The 19,253-nt window shown below is 44.5% G+C and overlaps 1 protein-coding gene and 1 pseudogene across 1 annotated transcript in view; both read left to right on the forward strand.

The window, feature by feature from the left end:
- Positions 1-1,452: 1,452 nt before the first annotated feature.
- Positions 1,453-19,253, forward strand: part of LOC142563184 (uncharacterized) — a 28,997-nt gene continuing 11,196 nt past the window's right edge. The window contains exons 1-6 of the mRNA XM_075673734.1: positions 1,453-1,462; positions 3,238-3,291; positions 7,285-7,359; positions 9,081-9,242; positions 11,611-11,703; positions 14,742-14,950. Of these exons, the coding sequence (XP_075529849.1) occupies positions 1,453-1,462; positions 3,238-3,291; positions 7,285-7,359; positions 9,081-9,242; positions 11,611-11,703; positions 14,742-14,950 (603 nt within the window). The remainder of the gene's footprint in view (positions 1,463-3,237; positions 3,292-7,284; positions 7,360-9,080; positions 9,243-11,610; positions 11,704-14,741; positions 14,951-19,253) is intronic.
- LOC142565104 (U2 spliceosomal RNA) lies at positions 9,680-9,859 on the forward strand (annotated as a pseudogene).

Raw genomic sequence — 19,253 nt, forward strand, 5'->3', positions numbered from 1 at the left:
ATGTACAGCGAAATGCGCGATTGTTGCGAGTTTTAGTGTGTATTATATTCGGGTAAACGCAGGCGAGCTGGGCGTTTTGCCGGATGGGTGGAGGCGTAAACGTGAGCGGCCTACACAGTTGAGCCACCTGCTGGCGCAGTGTTCAACCAGACAAACACAAAGCTAATCTTGCTATAGCCAAGTGTAAAACACCTGAAACGTTTAAAAAGATGGCGTCTTGAATATTACGCTACTGCCAAAAATTTACCTCACCAGAACAGCAGAATATATTTTGTAACTGATATATTAGCTGTATTTGTCTGGTAGAGCTCTAGGCCCTGCAGACCGCTGACATTTGCGTCGCTGCCCATACAGCAAAACGCCCAGTCCATCGGCATTTACCGGAGTACCAAACACGATAAAACTGTCTAATTACGTATGCCGTATGTCTTTCTTTTATTCTTTAATTTAGTGTCATGGTGGAAAGAAGAATCCCATAAACCAGATTAAGAAAACATTAAATAACAGCGTGTAAAACATTTTATTTACGCAGCTGTAATAAGTAACAGGTTCGATGGCTCCATTAAAAAAAGGAATCCAAGCTGTAATCCTTCGCCAGTACTGCGTGGAACAACTTTGTTTTTCAGATGAGTGCGTGGGGTATGGGGATTGGAAAAGGCGGGAAAATCTACTCAGCCTAGTGATGTTATGGTTGCAGCCACACGATCACCGGGTTACCAGTGCAGCCACGCTTCCCTGCAGATGAATTTCGGTGAAAAACAACTCACTCATGCGTTCCAAGACTGCGTAAATGGCAACTCTGGTTTGGACAGACACGGTGGTGTTTCCGTCCGGGGCAGATTTTGTCCTATCGCACATTGTTCTTTTTTTCCAAATGGAGCACATGCAGTGCTTTTTTTTCTAACAATATCCACTCCTGCAAACCCAATTAAACACCTTCTGCTCTCACTTTCCTACAGACTTGAAGCAACAGTTGGGGTTAGTCAAACACGAGCGCTGTCGGACTGCTGAAAATGTTTCAGCAAGGATACTATTCTTTAGAGGCAAACCAACGAGCTCGATTTAATGTATGTGAAAGCCGGCTGTCAAAGCACCGTTACGCAAACTGGTGTCTTTGTGTATATTATTTTTTAGTCACTGGACATCGCGTTTTGACGAAAATAACGCTGATATGTGATCAAAACATTCAATTGCATGCAGCGACTTTCCACATATTTGCTCTCACACGTAAGTGTACAAAAGCGAATTGGCCTGCCTGAGAGCGGCTCAGTGGTTATTGTATCCAACTTCTGGACGCGAGGCCTCGTGTTCGATTTGTGACAAAAGCGTTGTTTTGAAGGATATTTTGTTGTATATTCCGCGCTCCAACACTTTTCGGAGTGCGTGGCCAAGTTGCTGTTGAATTAGCAGCGTCTTCTCTTCTTTGCAGGCCCTCGCTATTCCAAACCGAAGATGGACCGAGGTACGTTCGCAGTTGAAGTGGGCTTCAGTTAGTTGGATTACATTTGTCCACATCTCTACCATTCGTTTACTACGGCTTTACTGTTTACTACTGCTACTACGGCCGCACAAAATACTACCATACTCGTGTTATTGAACTGCTGAATGAACGTGAAAGTACGCTTGTGTAGAGCTTATCTCGAGGGTCTTATACGCGCAACGGCCCATGTGCGGTAATGAGGCCAAAACCATCCAATTTAGTCACGTCATATATTAATCTCGTATTCATGCTTTGAGCCCAAGTCACAGCTTTTGTAATACGTGTTTATTGATGCGAAAGCGTTAAATGACACAATGCGCGAGAAAAAGCCGGCGCTGTCGTCTGTAGCCGCGAAACGGCTGGTAAATTCCCATTGGCTGCAACGCCACATCACGAGCACGCCTCAACGGAGCAGATCGGGCGAAAGGGAACACATGCCGGCTCCAGTAGCGCGTCAGGTGCTGCGTGAGGGGAGAAGGCGGCGCCGCGACGCCACGTCACACTCTCTCTCTCGGAAACCTGCGTTATCCGCCCGTTCTCTACCGCGCAAGCTCTCGCGTGCGTTCTAAGTGCGCTTCGGTAAGGCCATATTAAAACGCGCCAAGCTAGAGGACAGGCCTCTGCACTCTGCTTTACGACGTCGTGCTACTTAAACCCAACTTTCCATTGCCAAGCCGAGCATAACGAAAGCGGTGACTTCAACGTCACCGCGGCTTAGTAGGAAGCGTCCCCATTAGTCTATGGCAGTCGGGCAAGGTAGCATGACGTCACGGTTCAAATCACACCGGTCTTGGGCTATCTAGGAGGCGTTGGCCTAGCGTCTCAGCGCGCTCGTTTGCCCGCGAAAGTCGTAACTGAAAGGACTGCTGAGCGGCCTCCTGTTGGACGTTAATGCTTCATTCACAACTCATAAAAAGTGTTCAAGTGCCCTCCCATATCTTTTTTCTGTAGCATATAACACGCAGTGAACATTAAAGAAAAATGGGCCGCTCATCGACTAAAGTTTACGGTGATATCTTATTGCCCACAGTTGTAATTTCACAAGAATGATGGCACTGCTTGTCGTCCGTCACAAGTAATCACTACCATCGCTGCTAACGCTTACGTACTGCAGTCACTAAACCTGAGCCTAAATTTGCCACCACAGGTGTACATGGTACTGTTGTTTAAAAATATGGACACAGACAACACGTAAAGTCAATCGCTAAATGATATAGAAGGTACGTTTGAGCTATATAGAGAAATATGTTCGCTTCATGGTGTGGGCACCAAAATATCTAAGGCTCTGTTTTTTAAATATCAACTGCTTTCACTTTTGATGTGGTTGTCATGCATATTTTTGCTCAATATCGTCCTAAATATCAAGACGAGACAAGCTCTTCTCATACCCAAGATTTCCTGTGTAAAGACTTACACAGTTCTCGTCGTCAAAGGTGGCCAAACAACTCTCGTTCAACGCTGATTAAAATAAAAACACTTTTGAAAGGCAGATATCTAAAAAAACAAGAAACTACAGCTTGCCTAACGGCAACGCAAGTTATATACTTGCGTATATACTCTAGCAACGTTTTATGTGAGTAACAAATCCGTGTTCCTCATGCATCTCAGCTGATTGCTTGCAAACTTTTCAGAATTAGTTGGATAATCTTCGAATACGCTTCCAAGTAAACTATGTGCCATGTGTTATACAGCACGCACTTACAAATGAATTATTCATGTAAGCTTGTGACAAGAGAATGCACTTTTTTTTTTTGCAGGCGCTACCTCTCAGTCCTTTCTCAACAATTCGACACAAGAAAGCTTTGTTGCAGGTAAAGGCCTTTCTAATTTTTAATGAAACTTTTATCGTGCAGCGCTGTCCACTGTTAAACCGAACACGCTAATCTACAGCACTTGCGAATTTATCGCACTGGCAGGTAGTCGCATGGCGTTGCCGCAGGCAACTTGTTGCCGGTAACTATGGCAACTTTGTACACACATGTGCAGTGCATTGACACTTTAAGCCGGCAGGGGTATCTCGAGCACCAGCAAAGTGGAAGCCGAGAAATTAGAAGGTTTCATTTCACTGTGAACCACACTCTACGTCCTATGCATTCGTGGAAGAATGATAGAATTAGGAGGCAGCATTGCACAACAAGACTGAAGGAAAGCGCGCGGTAGGTTTTAGTGCTCTTGCTCTGCCGGCAGAGCTACGGCAGGGCAGCCTATCAAGTGCACGTCAGTTAAAAACTACCGGGGACCAAACATTCTCGACGAATACGCGGAGCCTCTGAGGTCTCGTATTGGGCCGATTCTGTGAGAAAGAAAGCGAAGCGAATGGCTTCACGGAGTGTTGGCTTTCCAAGGCTGGCTGCATGACGTATTGCTCTATCCCAGTTTACTTAATTTCACCATGTATGCATCCCACCTCCAGATATCTTTGAAGAGATGATGTTGAAATAGCCAGAGCCACTTCGTTTTGTCGTTTTCCTCTATCCTTCAATGTAGGAATGTCTGAGGTTTCGTCCTCATCTTGGGGGCTTCTGCCCTCTAGCAGCCGAGCCCTAGTGCCGACTTCAGTAGGTCAGTTGAAGTTAGGCTGCCAACACAACTTTTACCTTTGGTTACTCAAAGAAATTAGGCAACTGATGCGGGGCCCTGCAGCAACATAGAGGGGAAATTGAGTCACGTGTCGTTGGAGGAAATAACGGTCTCTTCAACTTTCACATTATACTTCGTAGTTAATAAGTGGTCATTAGGCGAGCTGTTACAATGTACGCAGCAAATGTTAATGTGCTTAAATTTGTGAAAACTAAAACTAGTGCCAGCTATCGAGATTAGCAAGAGTCGTTTAGAGGGCTGGTACAAAAAAAAAGGCAGGGAAGCGATCGATAGAACTGGAGTCGCTACAGGCATACATGGTAACTGTACAACAAAGACACAGATGTTTCAATGAAGACAGAACTATGAAGGAGGGATAGGCAAAAGGCGAGACTGTTATGCGTGTATATATGACGCCCTATTAACACGAGCAGGCTAGGTGACTATTTGTCACCGCCCCGTTTCGTCAGGTTGCTGTACTCAACGACAGGTGCTCGACGCTTGAGCTGGCTGCGCCACAAATGCACTGGGCACGTGCAGCTTTTCAAGGAACGTATTTCATGCCAACACATTCGCGAGCTGCGCCATTAATTCACTAGACATGTGCCGCTACACAGTGAACCTCTCGCCAACTTGGATCGCTGAGTACGTGCCACTTGGTTTGCGGGAAGCGAGGGAACAATTCTCAGCGTTCGCGGGCGCCGGCGCTCCCCGCTTCTAATCTCAGAGGCCACACGCGGGCTTCTCGGCAGCACCACTAGATGGCGCAGCGTGTCTAGTAAGAAGCGAGAGAGACAGGAGCCCGGTTCCTGCATGACGTGTTTCTCAGCGTTCGCACACGCCACCGCGCCATGCATTTCGGAAGCCACACCCACGCTTCGAGACGACGGCGCTAGATGGCGCCGAGTGTTTTTAGGGAAGCACGAAGAGCAGTCCCACTACAGTACACGCCTCATAACTTGTTTCGATGGTGGCAATACGTTCTGTCGATATGGAGTGGTACCCGCATACCGCCGACTGTTATCGTGAAATAGTTGGTCCTGAATATTATTTAAAGGTGCGAAGATCTAACCCCGTTCACTTCTTAATGTGGATACTCGTCATTTGTTTCTTTTTTGTTCATTAATGCTGTATATTTAGTGCCCGGGTTTAGGATATTCTTGGTATCATATTCCACTCTTGCTTGCGCGAATCTAGCCTGCAGTATTGTCAAGAAAGAAATAATAACAAACCACGACGGCCAGGTGTGACAGCGACATGCGGTTAATGCACTCACATGATGCAACTAAGATAAGTGTAATAACTGTAAGTGTAATAACTCTCACCTTGTACCCTCCCTCTTTGTGCTAGTATTTGGCACTAAGTGGCCATAAGTCTTAGCATGTGGAATTGTTCTAGATGATAAATGTATACGTTGTATTAAACGGCTGAAATTGCACTGCATATTGGCTGAAAATGTGCGCGCAGTGGTTGGCAAAGCACACAAGTGCCCCTCTGAATATAACCTATCGGAAACCAAGCATCTTGGACCGAACCAGCCAAATGCAGGATCACGGTCGGGCCTCCATTATGGCAGAGATAAGGCGAACCTTCATCACGGCGAAACAGCGCGGAAAGTAAACTAACGAGAAAGAAACACTGGGCCATTCTTTCTTTGTTCTCACGATATTTTTCGCACTGTTTTCAGCAATGAAGTCATAAACAAGCTCAGGTTCAGACCGCTTTAAAGTAAAAGGCGAAGGGAAAGGCGACATTACGGAAGTTGGCGTACGGTGGCCGGCTGCGTGGCGTGATGGTGTCTCCTTCCTAGTTTACTTCCATCTTCCACGGAGTGCTGCACCCTTTTCTGCTATGTTCTACCCTTTCCATGTGCACCGATCATGCCACACATCGGGCACCTCCTGAGCACATGACATGTGACGCTCCTTCCACATCACTTCTGCTACCATTTCGCTCTCGGCTCTGCATCAGCTGCCTCGAATGCGAGGAGTTTAGCGTTGATACCAACCGGGAAAATCTCCGTGTCCTGCTATATAAAGTTTCATGCAAACGTTGCTTGAGGCAGTGCTGGCACGGCAATTCTTCATCAACATGAAAATTATGGGTATCACATGAATTTGTCTACATGTGGTACTTATTAATTCGGACGTTCTCGTGGCTCTGCTAATTGCGCTTTATCTTCCTAAATTTTAAAGCAATCATATAAGTTGATAAGCACGGCATGGAAATAGGCCTTTGCGTACAAGCGTATTTATTGCTAGTTGTTACGCTTATAACGTTACATACTGTTCAAAATGATCAATTTGTAAACTTAAAAACGCGTTTACAGCGAGAAGGACAAAACGGAAAAAATTCATGTGCTATCCGCGGTTACCTAGCTTCTTGAAGGGCAATAACTAGAGCACCCATACACATTAGCAGTACAATTATTTGTAGTAATTTGTGTTGGCGTCTCTAAATCCTTTTAAAACCGTTTTAAATATGCTTCATCAAGTCCATTTGCAAGCAGATCTTTGTTACCGGCCTTTTGTACAAAACCTGCATGCCTTAGCAGCTAGGCACATTTGAGTGGGTCACACGAAATAATTTTAGATTAAAGTGTCATGAACATTCTCGGAGTACCGTTGTGCAGCCACGCTTTGGTCCCACAGCTCCACAATGCGATAACGTAGGATTGGGCATTGTTCGGCAAGTTTACCAACGACGCAATATTCTGAAACTTCGTTGAAAAAACGAAGCCACTTTTGCCGGTTCCCCTCACATTGTGGCTGCTCTTTGGCGAGTACATATCTTTAGGCAGGGAATGGATGTTCACTGCTTATGTGCGCGAATGGACGCAGGTTGAGTGCACCACCTGGTGCATGTAACTAAACGCCACTGGGTTCTTTGCCAGTCTACGGAAACGGGTATGTGCCAATGTAATACAAAGGCCATATGGATGTCTTAAATTTATTAGGATGTGTGTCGTACTTGGCTGGGCATATACACCTGTTATCATCATTCTTCTATCCACAAGCGTCTTAGTGCGACGCCTTCGTCGTTGTGGCGCAATCAGCTGACAGCGGCAGTCGAAGAGACTGTGCACGCGTCAGCAGCTGTTGCTGCTACTTAGCGTCATTTGCATTACAACATTAAGTTCGACCTGCGCATTTCGCCTTGGATAGTTCTTGCTAGCGTCGACGTATTTCTGCACTTCGTATTCAGTGTGCACTTTTTTCTTACAGCAGGAACAAAAGATGGCCGAGGAGTCAGCATCGCCGACAGTAGCAACTGCACCAACCAGTTGTGCCTACCGGAAGGTGATTTTTCACGCTATGTAACAATGAGACCTGCTTTGTATATGCCGCTCTTGTTATTAAAATGTATCGCTACTAAATCTTTATCTATTACCGGTATAATCCGTAATTGCACACAAAAGAGAGACATTACGTCAGTTTGACAAAAAATATTCTTCCAGAACTCTTGTCCGTTAATTTCGTAGCAAGAGGTTGGCCGCTGTGTGTTTTGCTATGTGCTAAATATGGAGTCGAAGTTGAAGTGCTAGGACGTCAGTCGGACCTCGCGGATTTAAAAAAAATCTTCTTTGTATTTGTTCTTTTGTAGCTGAGTAAATAATTCTTGAAGGTTTACATGTTGCATCGATCTGTGTGCATTTTTCCCGATTCAGCTAGCCCTCTTCCTCAGGGTAAATTTAGAGAAACTTCACTAACCCCATGAATTTTACAGCACAAGAAAGCATGAGAACATAATGATAGAACCGACATATCCGTGCACACTTATTGGGCGTCTCGTCTAACACGGACCACGTTTACAGAAAAATCACAGCATTCTGCGAAAGTGAAGTTAATTGTACCTTGTTAACAACCTCCTTGACAAGCATGCTGTGTTTTCTGTTCTCATTAACAGAGTAAGTACTAATTACTCAAGAAACATTCTAATTCTTAAATTTACGGCCGCAAGAAACTTTCTAATTCTTAAATTTACGGCCGCAATGTCAATGTAAGCTTTGAAGAGCCCATTTGAAAACATAACTTGCAGTTGTTTGCGACCCGTTACCGTTTGCGTTGCTCCTTTTTCCATTCTTAAAAGAAAGTCGGTGGGGCTTAAAAAAACAGCCCCTGGCCACCGCTTGTACTCCATAGCGTCTTTCCTTTAAGCACAGCGCAAGATCAACAGAAAAAGTAACGCATCAAAAAAGATATACAACAATAAAAGCGATATTTTCAAATGAACTTCACAAACCTTGAATTGACGTTTTGCCTGCAGACCCCGTTAAAGGTTTAAATATTTAGTAGTAATTACTCCACTGACACTGTCACGCCCAACGTATCAATTATGCTGCGCTCAATTTGATGCCTCAAAATTATGTTTGTTCATTTTTCACAACAAAATATTGCATAACTGATTGTAGCGCTCGTTATGAGTTGGAGCGAGTTTGCCGTCGTAGATAGTCCTGAAGGCGAATTTTTAAACAAATAACTACCATGCTAATTGCGTTATAACTCGTAACATTTCATCGATTTTTTGCATAGATGCACTGTCGGTGGGTTACCCGCCGTGGTTGCTCAGTGGCTATGGTGTTGGGCTGCTGAGCACAAGGTCGCGGGATCGAATCCCGGCCACGGCGGCCGCATTTCGATGGGGGTGAAATGCGAAAACACCCGTGTACTTCGATTTAGGTGCACGTTAAAGAACCCCAGGTGGTCGAAAGTTCCCGAGTCCTCCGCTACGGCGTGCCTCATAATCAGAAAGTGGTTTTGGCCCGTAAAACCCCACAATCTTTTTAACTGCCGGTGGGTTGAAAAAAGAAATGTGAACAATTTTTTTTCTAAATATTCGGCTTGTGTATTATGTATTTCAGCATCGCAAGATTGATAGAAAAGAGAAAGGAGTGGCTTCTACAAAACGGGTTTCTAAAAACGTATAGTTGTTCCCATCCGTACAGAAGGGATCGCGTTTTTCTTTTAAGCATGACACTTGCATAACTCTGGTACACCTTGTGTATTTTGCCGCTCCGCAGCGAGCTACCTCGTCTCTCGGCTGAACCTGAGCGTGGGCCAGTGCGACGACTTCTACCGCTTCGTGTGCTCGGACCGATGGTTCGCGCATGAGTCGGAGGAACTGCCGTTCCGCTTCTCCAGCGTGCAGCACGTTTACGACACGCTGCAACGTTACGCGAAGGGTACGGGCGCGGGGAGGCTCGGAAGTACGATGCTCTTCTCGCTTGGGCGCATCGAATTCGCACGCTATCGGTTTTCGGTGAGGTAAAAAAAAAAATTGTCCACGCAATGCGCCAACTGTTCCGGAAGATAACGTGAGCTGTGTTTCTTGTTTTTTTTTTTCCTAAGTCTAAAAGAAAAAAAAATCATGAGCCATTGTACTCTGAAGCTGTTTAGCATACGACACATGGGCGACGCAGAATTTGGAACATAGGAGAAGACTCAGTTACCGTGATATTTATCTACGTTCACGTGGACGACCGGACCGCCGCCCGGAGGAGCCGGAGTAAACAAGACACGCGTGACGTTTCGACGGGACCGCCATCACGAGAGAGTGGAAGGAAAGGAGATACGCAAGTGCTTGGAACGCCGACAAAGAGAGTGCGGCGCGAACGTAGACGTGGCTGACGAGGGTCGAAGTATAATACATGTTCTTATCAGCTTTATATCTGATCCGGGTTGTATTTGGACCCTAGGTATTAAACTGATTTTTTCAAGTAAGTGGAGCGCTTGAAAGCTGAATCACCTCCGCCGCGAGTCGGCCCGGTATCACACTGTCTTCGAAATCGGCCCACAGTTTTCGGTCTGCGGGCATCGATCCGCTGGAAACTAGCCATTTACAGTTTCGCTGTAAAAAGATTTTGTGCTTACAGCTATTCTGCTGTTGGTCCAACTTAGCGAAACTATCATTGCGTTTTATGTTCAGATCGTTAAAATATTTGGCATTGTAGTCTTGCTTGGTTTATCAAGTACAAAAAGAGAAGTTTGCGTTTCTCTGCTCATCACGCTGTGTCGACACATTAACCCACAACGTGTAATTAAGTCTATCCCGACGGTCATACTTCGACGTGATGCGCTCGACAGAAGCGACCAGCTGACGTCATAACCACCATGGTATATACAACACTTGCGGCAAGCGGTCCAGGCATGTGCTCAGACGAGGGCGAATTCTTTTTTTTTCTTGAGAAGCCAAGCAACAAACTGAGCCAAGTCTTGTATCAAACGATCCATACCAGAAAATTCAAGCTTGCTGCGAATATTGAGCAAAAGTAAAAGAAGAGCAACAGCGAAAAATTGACAGTCACTTAATTATCCTCAAGTAATTTGAATGTGAAAGCGTCAGGACTTGGATAAGTTACCACCTTAAATTGAAACTGCGCTCTAATTCACTCTAATCCCCCCTGCTCTAATTTCGACCAACCTTAGACCACCTTAATCCATTTCAATCAACCCTAATTCTACTTTAATCCACCTTATTCCTTGTTAATCTACCTTGCTCTTGTGCGTACAAACCTTAATCCACTTTAATCAACGTTAATCCATCTTAATCTAATTTTCGGAGTGGGCCCCACGCCATGGCTATTCAGCTTGGGATTTCGCAGTGCCAGCGCCGGGAACCTGACGTCATTGCTTAGTCACGTGGGCTTTTTTGCCACTGGATGTTAACGCCGGACGCACGACGGATATTCCGCTTCGTGGGGCACATAAGGACCTTAAACCTATTTTCAAGCTTTTTTTATGAGAAAACACAGGTCGTGCACTGTCCTCAACTCAGCGAATGGTTGGTTCAGTGTTTGATCCGTTGGGCATTGGCTTCGTCCTGAACGTGTCATTTCTATAACTGATTCATGAAATCACCACAACCTTCGCAAGACGTAGATTCAGCGCCTTTATCTTCGGCTAAAGTGGCAGCCACTGGCCATGCTTCGTGTAGCATGTTGCGTCATCTACAGTACACTGTGCCACTCAACCCTAAACATACAAGGGCGTCCTTGTATTGTTGTTTGTCATAGCTTGCGCTGCATTACTCACAGACATGTTCATACAAATGGATCTCAGAGATCCTAGGGTGGGTAACTTGCCTCAAATGAAGCGTCTCAGAAATGAACTATTTTGGTACCTCAACTCGCACAGCGCTTTAAACCGCAATGTAACTGTGACGATCACTGAAAAAGCAGCACATGTCGCATATATTGATCACCTAGGACTACACTGCTGCCACTTTTAGTCTACACCCTTTTACTGTTTATTTCGACCTTTTTGACTATGTTTGGTCTTGCGATTGAAATCACGATGTGTAAAGTACACGGCGAAGGTTAGCATTCTACAGAGATTATTAGTTGGTGTCTAAGCTTGCTAAACGTGCTGTTTCTGGGGCAAAGTATGGAACATGATAAAATGGTGGACTGGTAAGGTACTCCCATGTCTGTTACCTGTCCTCTTTTTTTTAGCGTTCCGTATTTTGTGCCAGAAACAGCAGGTTTATCAAGCTTAGGACTTTACGATTACAGTATTAAAAGCATTTTCATTTGTCCTTCATTTCCGCACTAGACGGGCTGCTCAACCTCGTCAACAACGAAAAGCTTGATGCCTCGTCGGCCTTGGTCAAAACACTGGTGTTCGTCGAAAACTGCACTTCTTCAGGTACTAGAACTTTTGCTCGAAATAGCTAGTGGTCAGACAAGCTTGCAGATACATTACGGCGCGAGAAAATAAGGACAAAGAACGCATCCTGTATATGTGTGTTCTTCGACCTCGTTTATTTTTCGCGTGTTAATTCATCTTCCAGTCTTCAACTAAACATCACGGGGAAAATGTGGCTGACAGCAATGCTTTTCTTTGGTTTGACATTTCCTGCGATAACTTTGCTTATAATTCCAATTGGTTAAATTAAGCAGTTCACCTCGTCCATAAGGTACAGTACTGTGTATTGCCGTAGCGAGGGATTCTATGCTCACATGTGACATAGAGCAAGCACGTGAGATTCCTCGTCATAACAATTCCCATGTACTCACAAAGCCGGGGCTACAGAGAACGTGTATTTTAGTAAAGCTGCTTTTTTCTTTTAATGCCTAAGCATTCTTTGGCCATTACTCTTGCAAAATCTGTTCGTCCAATGAGGCCTTATATCTTCAAAATAAATGCATAATTAGACAAGTTAGCACATGTAATCGTTGTAGTAGTGTAACAGTAGATGATCGGCAGTGTTAGAAAAGAAATGCTTGTGACCGGGATGTGAACCACTGGCCACAACGTTGCAAGCAGATGTCTGTGTGATCGGAATTATATTCATGGGTGTCAAAGTTGCTTTGGCCTCAGTTGACATCCCACCCGGTTCAAGTTGAAAAGACATTAAGCAGTTTACATCAATTTCCTTGGTTTCCTACAGTTGTGCAGTAATGCGTAAGCATTCTTTGGCGAGTACCCCAGCGAGATCTGTCCGTCCCGTGACGCCTTACTTCTGCAAAATGAATGCATAATTGGTCAACAGTTGTAATAATTATAATAGTGTAATAGTAGATGATTGGTAACGTTATAAAAAAAGGAAGCTCGAGTCGTAGTCATCGCCGCATCAAGGTCGTAACAAAAAGCAAAAAAAAGGAAGAGGAAAGCTTTGCTGTGGAAAAAAAACGGCTGTGACGCTGTTTTGGCTGAGCTCATACGAAATATCTGCGAAATAAATGCCTATTTGGTCAAGTAAACACATGTAATCATTATAATAGTGCAATAGTCGATGATTGGTAGCGATGGTTGACATGCATAAGCTAGCTAAATAAGCAAGTAAAAATGAAATAGCAGCCAAGCTAATGAATGCTTACGCATTAGTAGACTATTGGCGAAATTTTCTTAGCATTTTTTTTCAGTAGGCTACAATGACGGTGGTACTCACACAGGATGATTGTGGATGTGACATCGTAAAAAAATTATCATGAAACATTCTGTTAGGTGTGTACACCACCAGCACGCCAGATGTATTGTAGTACTTTTCTGTAAGCACCAGGACATTAGTTTTGGTAGAAGGTTAATCATTTTTTATACAGCTATGAAGCATAGGTAATCCGAAAGTGGCAGGATGAACTGCCCAGCACCACTACAAGGGAAGCTTCGCTGTTGTCTTCGTGTGTCCCAATGCGATAATTGGCTGCAGGTTTTGTGCGGCGTTCGCCGCACGATGTGATATGATTGATTGATTGGGTATTTGATTCATTCATTCATTCATTCATTCATTCATTCATTCATTCATTCATTGGGTCTAACTGTTTATTTGTGGCGCAGGGTCTGGAGAGATGCCATAGTAAAAGGCTCAGTGGATTACATTTGGCCATAGATAGTGTTCTAACAAGGGCTTTCCTGATGTTTAGAATTATGCAGGAGTTTCCTTCACATAGATAGCATCGCGGCACTTAGCACCATGTATTTTCTACCCACTCGTATAACTCGTCACACATGCTGCTATCCGAAGAACCTAAGCACATCATTGTATTATCCCTTTCTTATTTCGAGTGACCTTATGGGCACCTTCCATGTACGCTGGACGTGCAGTATTTGTGTTGTTGTATCTCATGTTCCTATAGACAGTTCACGTACGGAGTTCACATTTTGCAAACTTCACAGTGTCCACTGATGAAATGAAAAATCGTAATCTGTTTTCCTACAGTGTGGTTTTCATAATTCGTGATATGGAAGAAATAGTTTGAAATAAAAGTTCACATGGGCAGAATTATATTGACGCCTAAAGGAGCGACTAATACTCGCTTCGTCCTAGTGAGCAAAGTAAAAGCAGGATAGTCAGCGTTCCCCAGTAACCTAATACACGTGAGCAACAAGGCTGAATGTGTTCGCGCCCCTTAAATCACGAATGTGTCTAATTTCGTAATCAGCCTTAGTAAGGCCAGCCACCAGCTGGGTGCGAATTCCCTTGCTTATAACAGAGAGCACGCCAGTGCCAGTGACTTTGGAATCTTGTTTCTTTAATGTCTAAAGGCGTCCGCGTAGTTCCTGAATTCACAGCAGTAATTTACGAGGAGCTACGGTATCGTATATGCCATGTGCCCGTGCTCTAAGGATTAACTGCCTAACTTTACTGCATGGTGATTCAGGGCATATATTGGAGCGTGCATCATATTTTTTGATGGGGCAAGAAACGCTGCTGGAACTGGATGGATGGTTTCATGTCTAGCTTAGCTAGTGACCGACCGAACGACTGACTGACAAGAAGTTAGTGATTGACTTACTTAACTGGCTTATTGAGTGATTGACTGACTGGCTTAGCCAGTAATCGACAGAATGAATGACTAACTGTATGAATAAATGAATGGCAGGCAGCGAGTGACTGATTCGCTAACTAGTTTATTGAGTGATGACTAAACGACTGGCATAGCGAGTAATCGACTGAGTTAATGACTAGCTTAATGACTGGCTGGCCTTACTGACTGACCTGACCTGACTAACCTGACTGACCGACGGGGCTAACTGACTTGACTGACCTGGCTTAAAGGGTAATTAACCTAACGGGTGGCAGGTTTAGTGAATGACTGACTTGCTGAATGGCCGGAATGCTGAATGATTTACGGAATGAATGACTGGCTTAGGAAGCGGCTTCCTGGCTTACTTGGTGACTGGCTGCTCGTTTATCGACTGCCACCAGGTTTGACTGATTTGTTTAACTGAATGGGTTGCAGCAACCAGGCTGCAGAGCGAGCCGGAGCACTTCGAGGCCGTGATGCGGCGCTTCGGCCTGGGCCTCTTTCCGTACACCTCGCGTCCCCTGCGGTCCAGCAACGTCCACTTCGTGCTGGCCACCATGGCCAGGGAGCTCGGCCTGTTCCCCATTTTCGCCGTTGCCGTACTGCCTGCAAGCAAAAGAAAGAAAAGGCACCACACCATTCTGGTACTACTACTACTACTACTACTACTACTACTACTACTACTACTACTACTACTACTACTAATAATAATAATAATAATAATAATAATAATAATACCACCTTTATTATAGACAATAGAAGCACGCATGCAGCCATCTTGAAGTCACGCAGAGCTTGTGGGGCAACTACACGGCAGTGCAGTGCATCAGGCTATTTATTGTTAAACTATAGTATTGGTTAAACTTCAGTAACACTAGAGTGATGTTCACTGTCTGTATGCTTGTAACCAGTGTGTGTTGTTGTAATGCATTACTGTAACCTCTTATTTCCTACATTTGTTTACATATTTTATTATTTTGTAGACTTTTCACATATTATATTGCCCTCCTGCTGTGCTCTCAGCTGAAAGCAGCAGTATTGAAAAAAGAAAGGGCATACCTTGCAACACTTTCAACAGATAAAGGGATATGACTGCCCGCATACGAGTAAATTCGTATTGACATAAACCGTGTAGCGTTCTCCAACGTCTGAAACAACTAGCCATTCTTTATAAGTAAATGAACCGCATTATGTTTATAAAAAACATTCCTTGATCTCGAATACGAAACTTAACAACGTAAGGCTCGGCTGACACAATGTAGTGCTATAATTTTCTCACCATCTGTGGTCCCTTAACGTTCATATAAATGCGTGGTACGGCAGTTCTTGCATTCCTCACCCAACGGAGTGCGGTCCCCGAAGGTGGAAATCGAAACACTGACTGAGCCATGAGTAGTTGAGGATTGCTTAGTTGTGACTGGGCGTTCGTTCGATCATATGCATTTCTTTAGTGTGATATTGCTGCTTACTGCTGCTTAAGCAGCGATTCATTTTTCAAGGAAGCATGTTTGTCGGAAGAGTTGTACGACCGCACATTTCATGGAGGCATCCATGATACAACTGATTCAAACTGCACATTTGTATTTTTTCTGTTGCAATTGCTCGTCTAAAGTTTCATTCAAGATCTGTCACAATGTTCTGTGCATACAGAAAGATGCAAAAACAATCGTCTTTTAGAAGCCTACTCGTAAAGTCGCCTAGTTGCTGTTAAAGAAGTACAAAAGTTGGCAGATGCAATCCAAAAATTTAATCTTAAAACACTAAGAACAGACAAGATAACTGCCTCAAGGAGACAGTGAACCCTGTATTTCGGCGACTCATGATGCAAAGACAACGTAAGATGTTATGTCTTGCGTAGTTCTCTTATTTTGGACGCCTTGCTTTCTGCTGGGTTCCATATTTTAAGTATTTCTAGAAGCAACATTTACCTTTTTTATCATTTCTCGTCAAAAGCAGACGTGGCTTAAACAGGAACTTCACATGAACATGTCACATATAAGCTTACTTTTTGTGTTGTTTACCGACAATTATGTAATAAGTCACAGACAGCCACCATATAACGTTTGTCAAATTTCGAAAGATGACTCAGGCTGGACACACAGGTGAAGCTGCACATGAGCGACGTTGGTATGATAATCTTAGAGCGCATTACCACACGCATCTGCAGACGTGGGCCCAACGTGCAAACTTAATAGCTACATGGCCTGGAAAGCAATATAGTGAGCCCTGAGATACTTCAGGAGAGCAGCAATCGTGCGACACTGTTCCACGCATTGACGCTGAATGCGAGTGTTTATTCATTTTTTAACTGCTAGGAACGCGAGGCAGTTTATTATATATCAAACGCGACATGTCACCGGGAACCTACGGCGAACATCTTCTTTGCCAATTACGGTCCTTCTCACTCGTATTCGCTTACGCTGATGACAGGCTTCTCCATTGTCTTTCTCTCTCCTTTCAAGTTGTGCCGCAGCAGTGAGATGTTCTGAGGTATCGCTAACTTAGCGTGAATTACGCCGTTAGAGAACTCTGGGTAGTTCTGCTCAACTCGCATTATTTAGCAACTCTCCTCCTACAGTGATAAGTAGCACGTGCCTCTAACGACAGCGTCAGTGAAAGCACCCGCCCCCTCCCACTCCCGCCAACGTAATTTAAGGCTCGGTTCTAAGAAGCGCGCTGTGTCGCGCCGCGCTGCTCCTAGGTAGAACAGGTGATCAGCCTCTAAGTGCAAGCAACAAGATCGACCATACGTAGTTAAAGCTTTCATAATTATTGCAGAATCTGTATGCGACTTGATGCTTTCATCTGATATGAAATTGCCGCGATGCGATCTCCGGCAGGCGGAGGAAGTGCTGAGGAAATCCAATATTACAGGCAATAACCTAAGTAGTAGCGAGCAGTACAATGGTACCATTAAACATTTTTTAAAGATGCAGAGACCAGTCGCTGTCATTCGGCTTGCCTGACGTTGCTAAGCCAACAAGAGTGAGCAACGTCTCTTTGAAGTTACTATATACCTTTAAAGCATCCGTCAGGAGGCCCCATTAAGAATTTTGGGCATACAGCTCAGCTTGTAAATCGCCGTTTAGGGTGCATATTACTGTAAGTGTTCAAACTGGTTCATTCCTAGAGCGGATAACGGAAATTGAAATCCCTCACCGTCACGCTGCCACAAAGCGAGCCCCACTGCCTACTTTGACACAACTCCCTGTCCGTCGCCTTGGACTAGCATCTGCAAGCGATATTTCTTCCCGCCCTTCTGCCATTGCGAAGCCAATGAGTGCTTCAAATGTACATCACCAGAGCTACCTACATTCAACTTTTTCTTTTATTTTTTCGTTATGATGTGAAACTTTTTAAAATCGGTCACTTGCTAAAGCAGCATGTAGCGAAAACATACCAGTATTGCGCATATATCTTAGCAACCGTACAAAAAAAGGGACCTTACTTTCGTGTTGCTATGTGTTGAGAAAATAAACCACTACTCTATCATACATGCGTCGTGTGCACAGGTGGCTTTGTTATCGCGTGACACATGTCTCAAATGGAGCTGCTTTTAGCCTCTCGCTCGGCCAGTGAGAGAGTCCGTGGCCGCGTTTGAGAGGGCTCCGCCAGCCGCAGCAGGTATAATTCACCTGGATGGCTTGGTGGGCTAGTTGGCAAAGCATCTTAAAGGGTTAACAGCGCAAACAACAGGACGCAGTGAACACACAACAGGACAATGCAGAACAACGGGACACAGCGCCACACGACGTGGTGCTGTGTCCGGTTGCTCTTCTCTCTGTCGGCGTCCGTGTGCGCTGTTTCCTCTTTAAGGTATAATTTCGCCCAACTGAAACTTGTTTTGCTGCGCGGCGCATTTCCAGTGGTGGTTTTTGCGCGTTCCACATTTGGTGGCCGAAGAAACGTGCCGTGATGTCGCTTGTTGTTGCAGGCACTGCCTCTTACGTGGAGGCCCTTATGCGTATGATCCTCATCTTCTTGCGGAAAGCGCAACCCCCTCGAGATGCAGGGCGCACGGACTTCTTTATAAATGCGAAGCACTTCTGCACAGAGTTAAGAGAAAGGTTTAGCTCGGGGCCAATTCCGACGCCGCCTATTCAAACACGTGTAAACCGCAGAAACGCCTTTCTGACATCACCACTGGGCCGATTTTAATGAACTTTGTTGAATTTCAGTGAGAAAGTTCAATTCTAGTGACTGTTCACAGCACTACACTTCGGTATCAACGGCATCAACACTTCGAAAATAATTTTTGACAATTCGTATATTTGAAAAAAAAAATAGAAGCACTGCGTTTATAAATTCCTAGCTTTACCTTAAAAACATACATTGCAGTGCTGTAAACTGCACCCGTCAGAGAATCCAAAGCCGACAAACTGATGTGTGAATTTATATTTTACGTGAATTTCTGTCTACAAAGGTTTTACCAAAGTCCTTTTTGCATCTTAGCGGTCTTAATGAGAGCCATGTATAATTCATGAATTTTGCTCGCTTTAGCTGTGCCTTTAGATGCAATTTACAGAATTATTTCTTTTTTATTGCCGAGTTGCAGAGTTGTAAACATTATAGTTTAATTTTCTGAAAAATTGCGCTTTTCAACAACCTTTATAGAAACGTTGATGCCCTAAATAGAGAATCTGCTAGCAGCAGTCACTAGAATTTGGAGTTTCCTTTTTAATACAGCAAACGTGATCAAATTTGATGCCGTGGCTGCCGAGAAAAACGATTTCTCCTTCCCCTTGTATATTGATAGGAGCCGCGGACCTAAAGCTTGCTCACTATATACGACTCTAGAGGAAAAAAAAGCGTCCATGCATTGAAATCGGCGATCGTGAGGGCGCCGCCATGTTGCTGCTTTGTGCAGGTGCGCCGCCGCAGGCTACAAAATTCTATTCAGCGAGACGCGCAATCAACGCGATCCCGAGCCTCTCTCAGTAAGGTGGC

This window comes from Dermacentor variabilis, chromosome 11 (genome assembly GCF_050947875.1).
Source record: "Dermacentor variabilis isolate Ectoservices chromosome 11, ASM5094787v1, whole genome shotgun sequence".
Taxonomy (NCBI): domain Eukaryota; kingdom Metazoa; phylum Arthropoda; class Arachnida; order Ixodida; family Ixodidae; genus Dermacentor; species Dermacentor variabilis.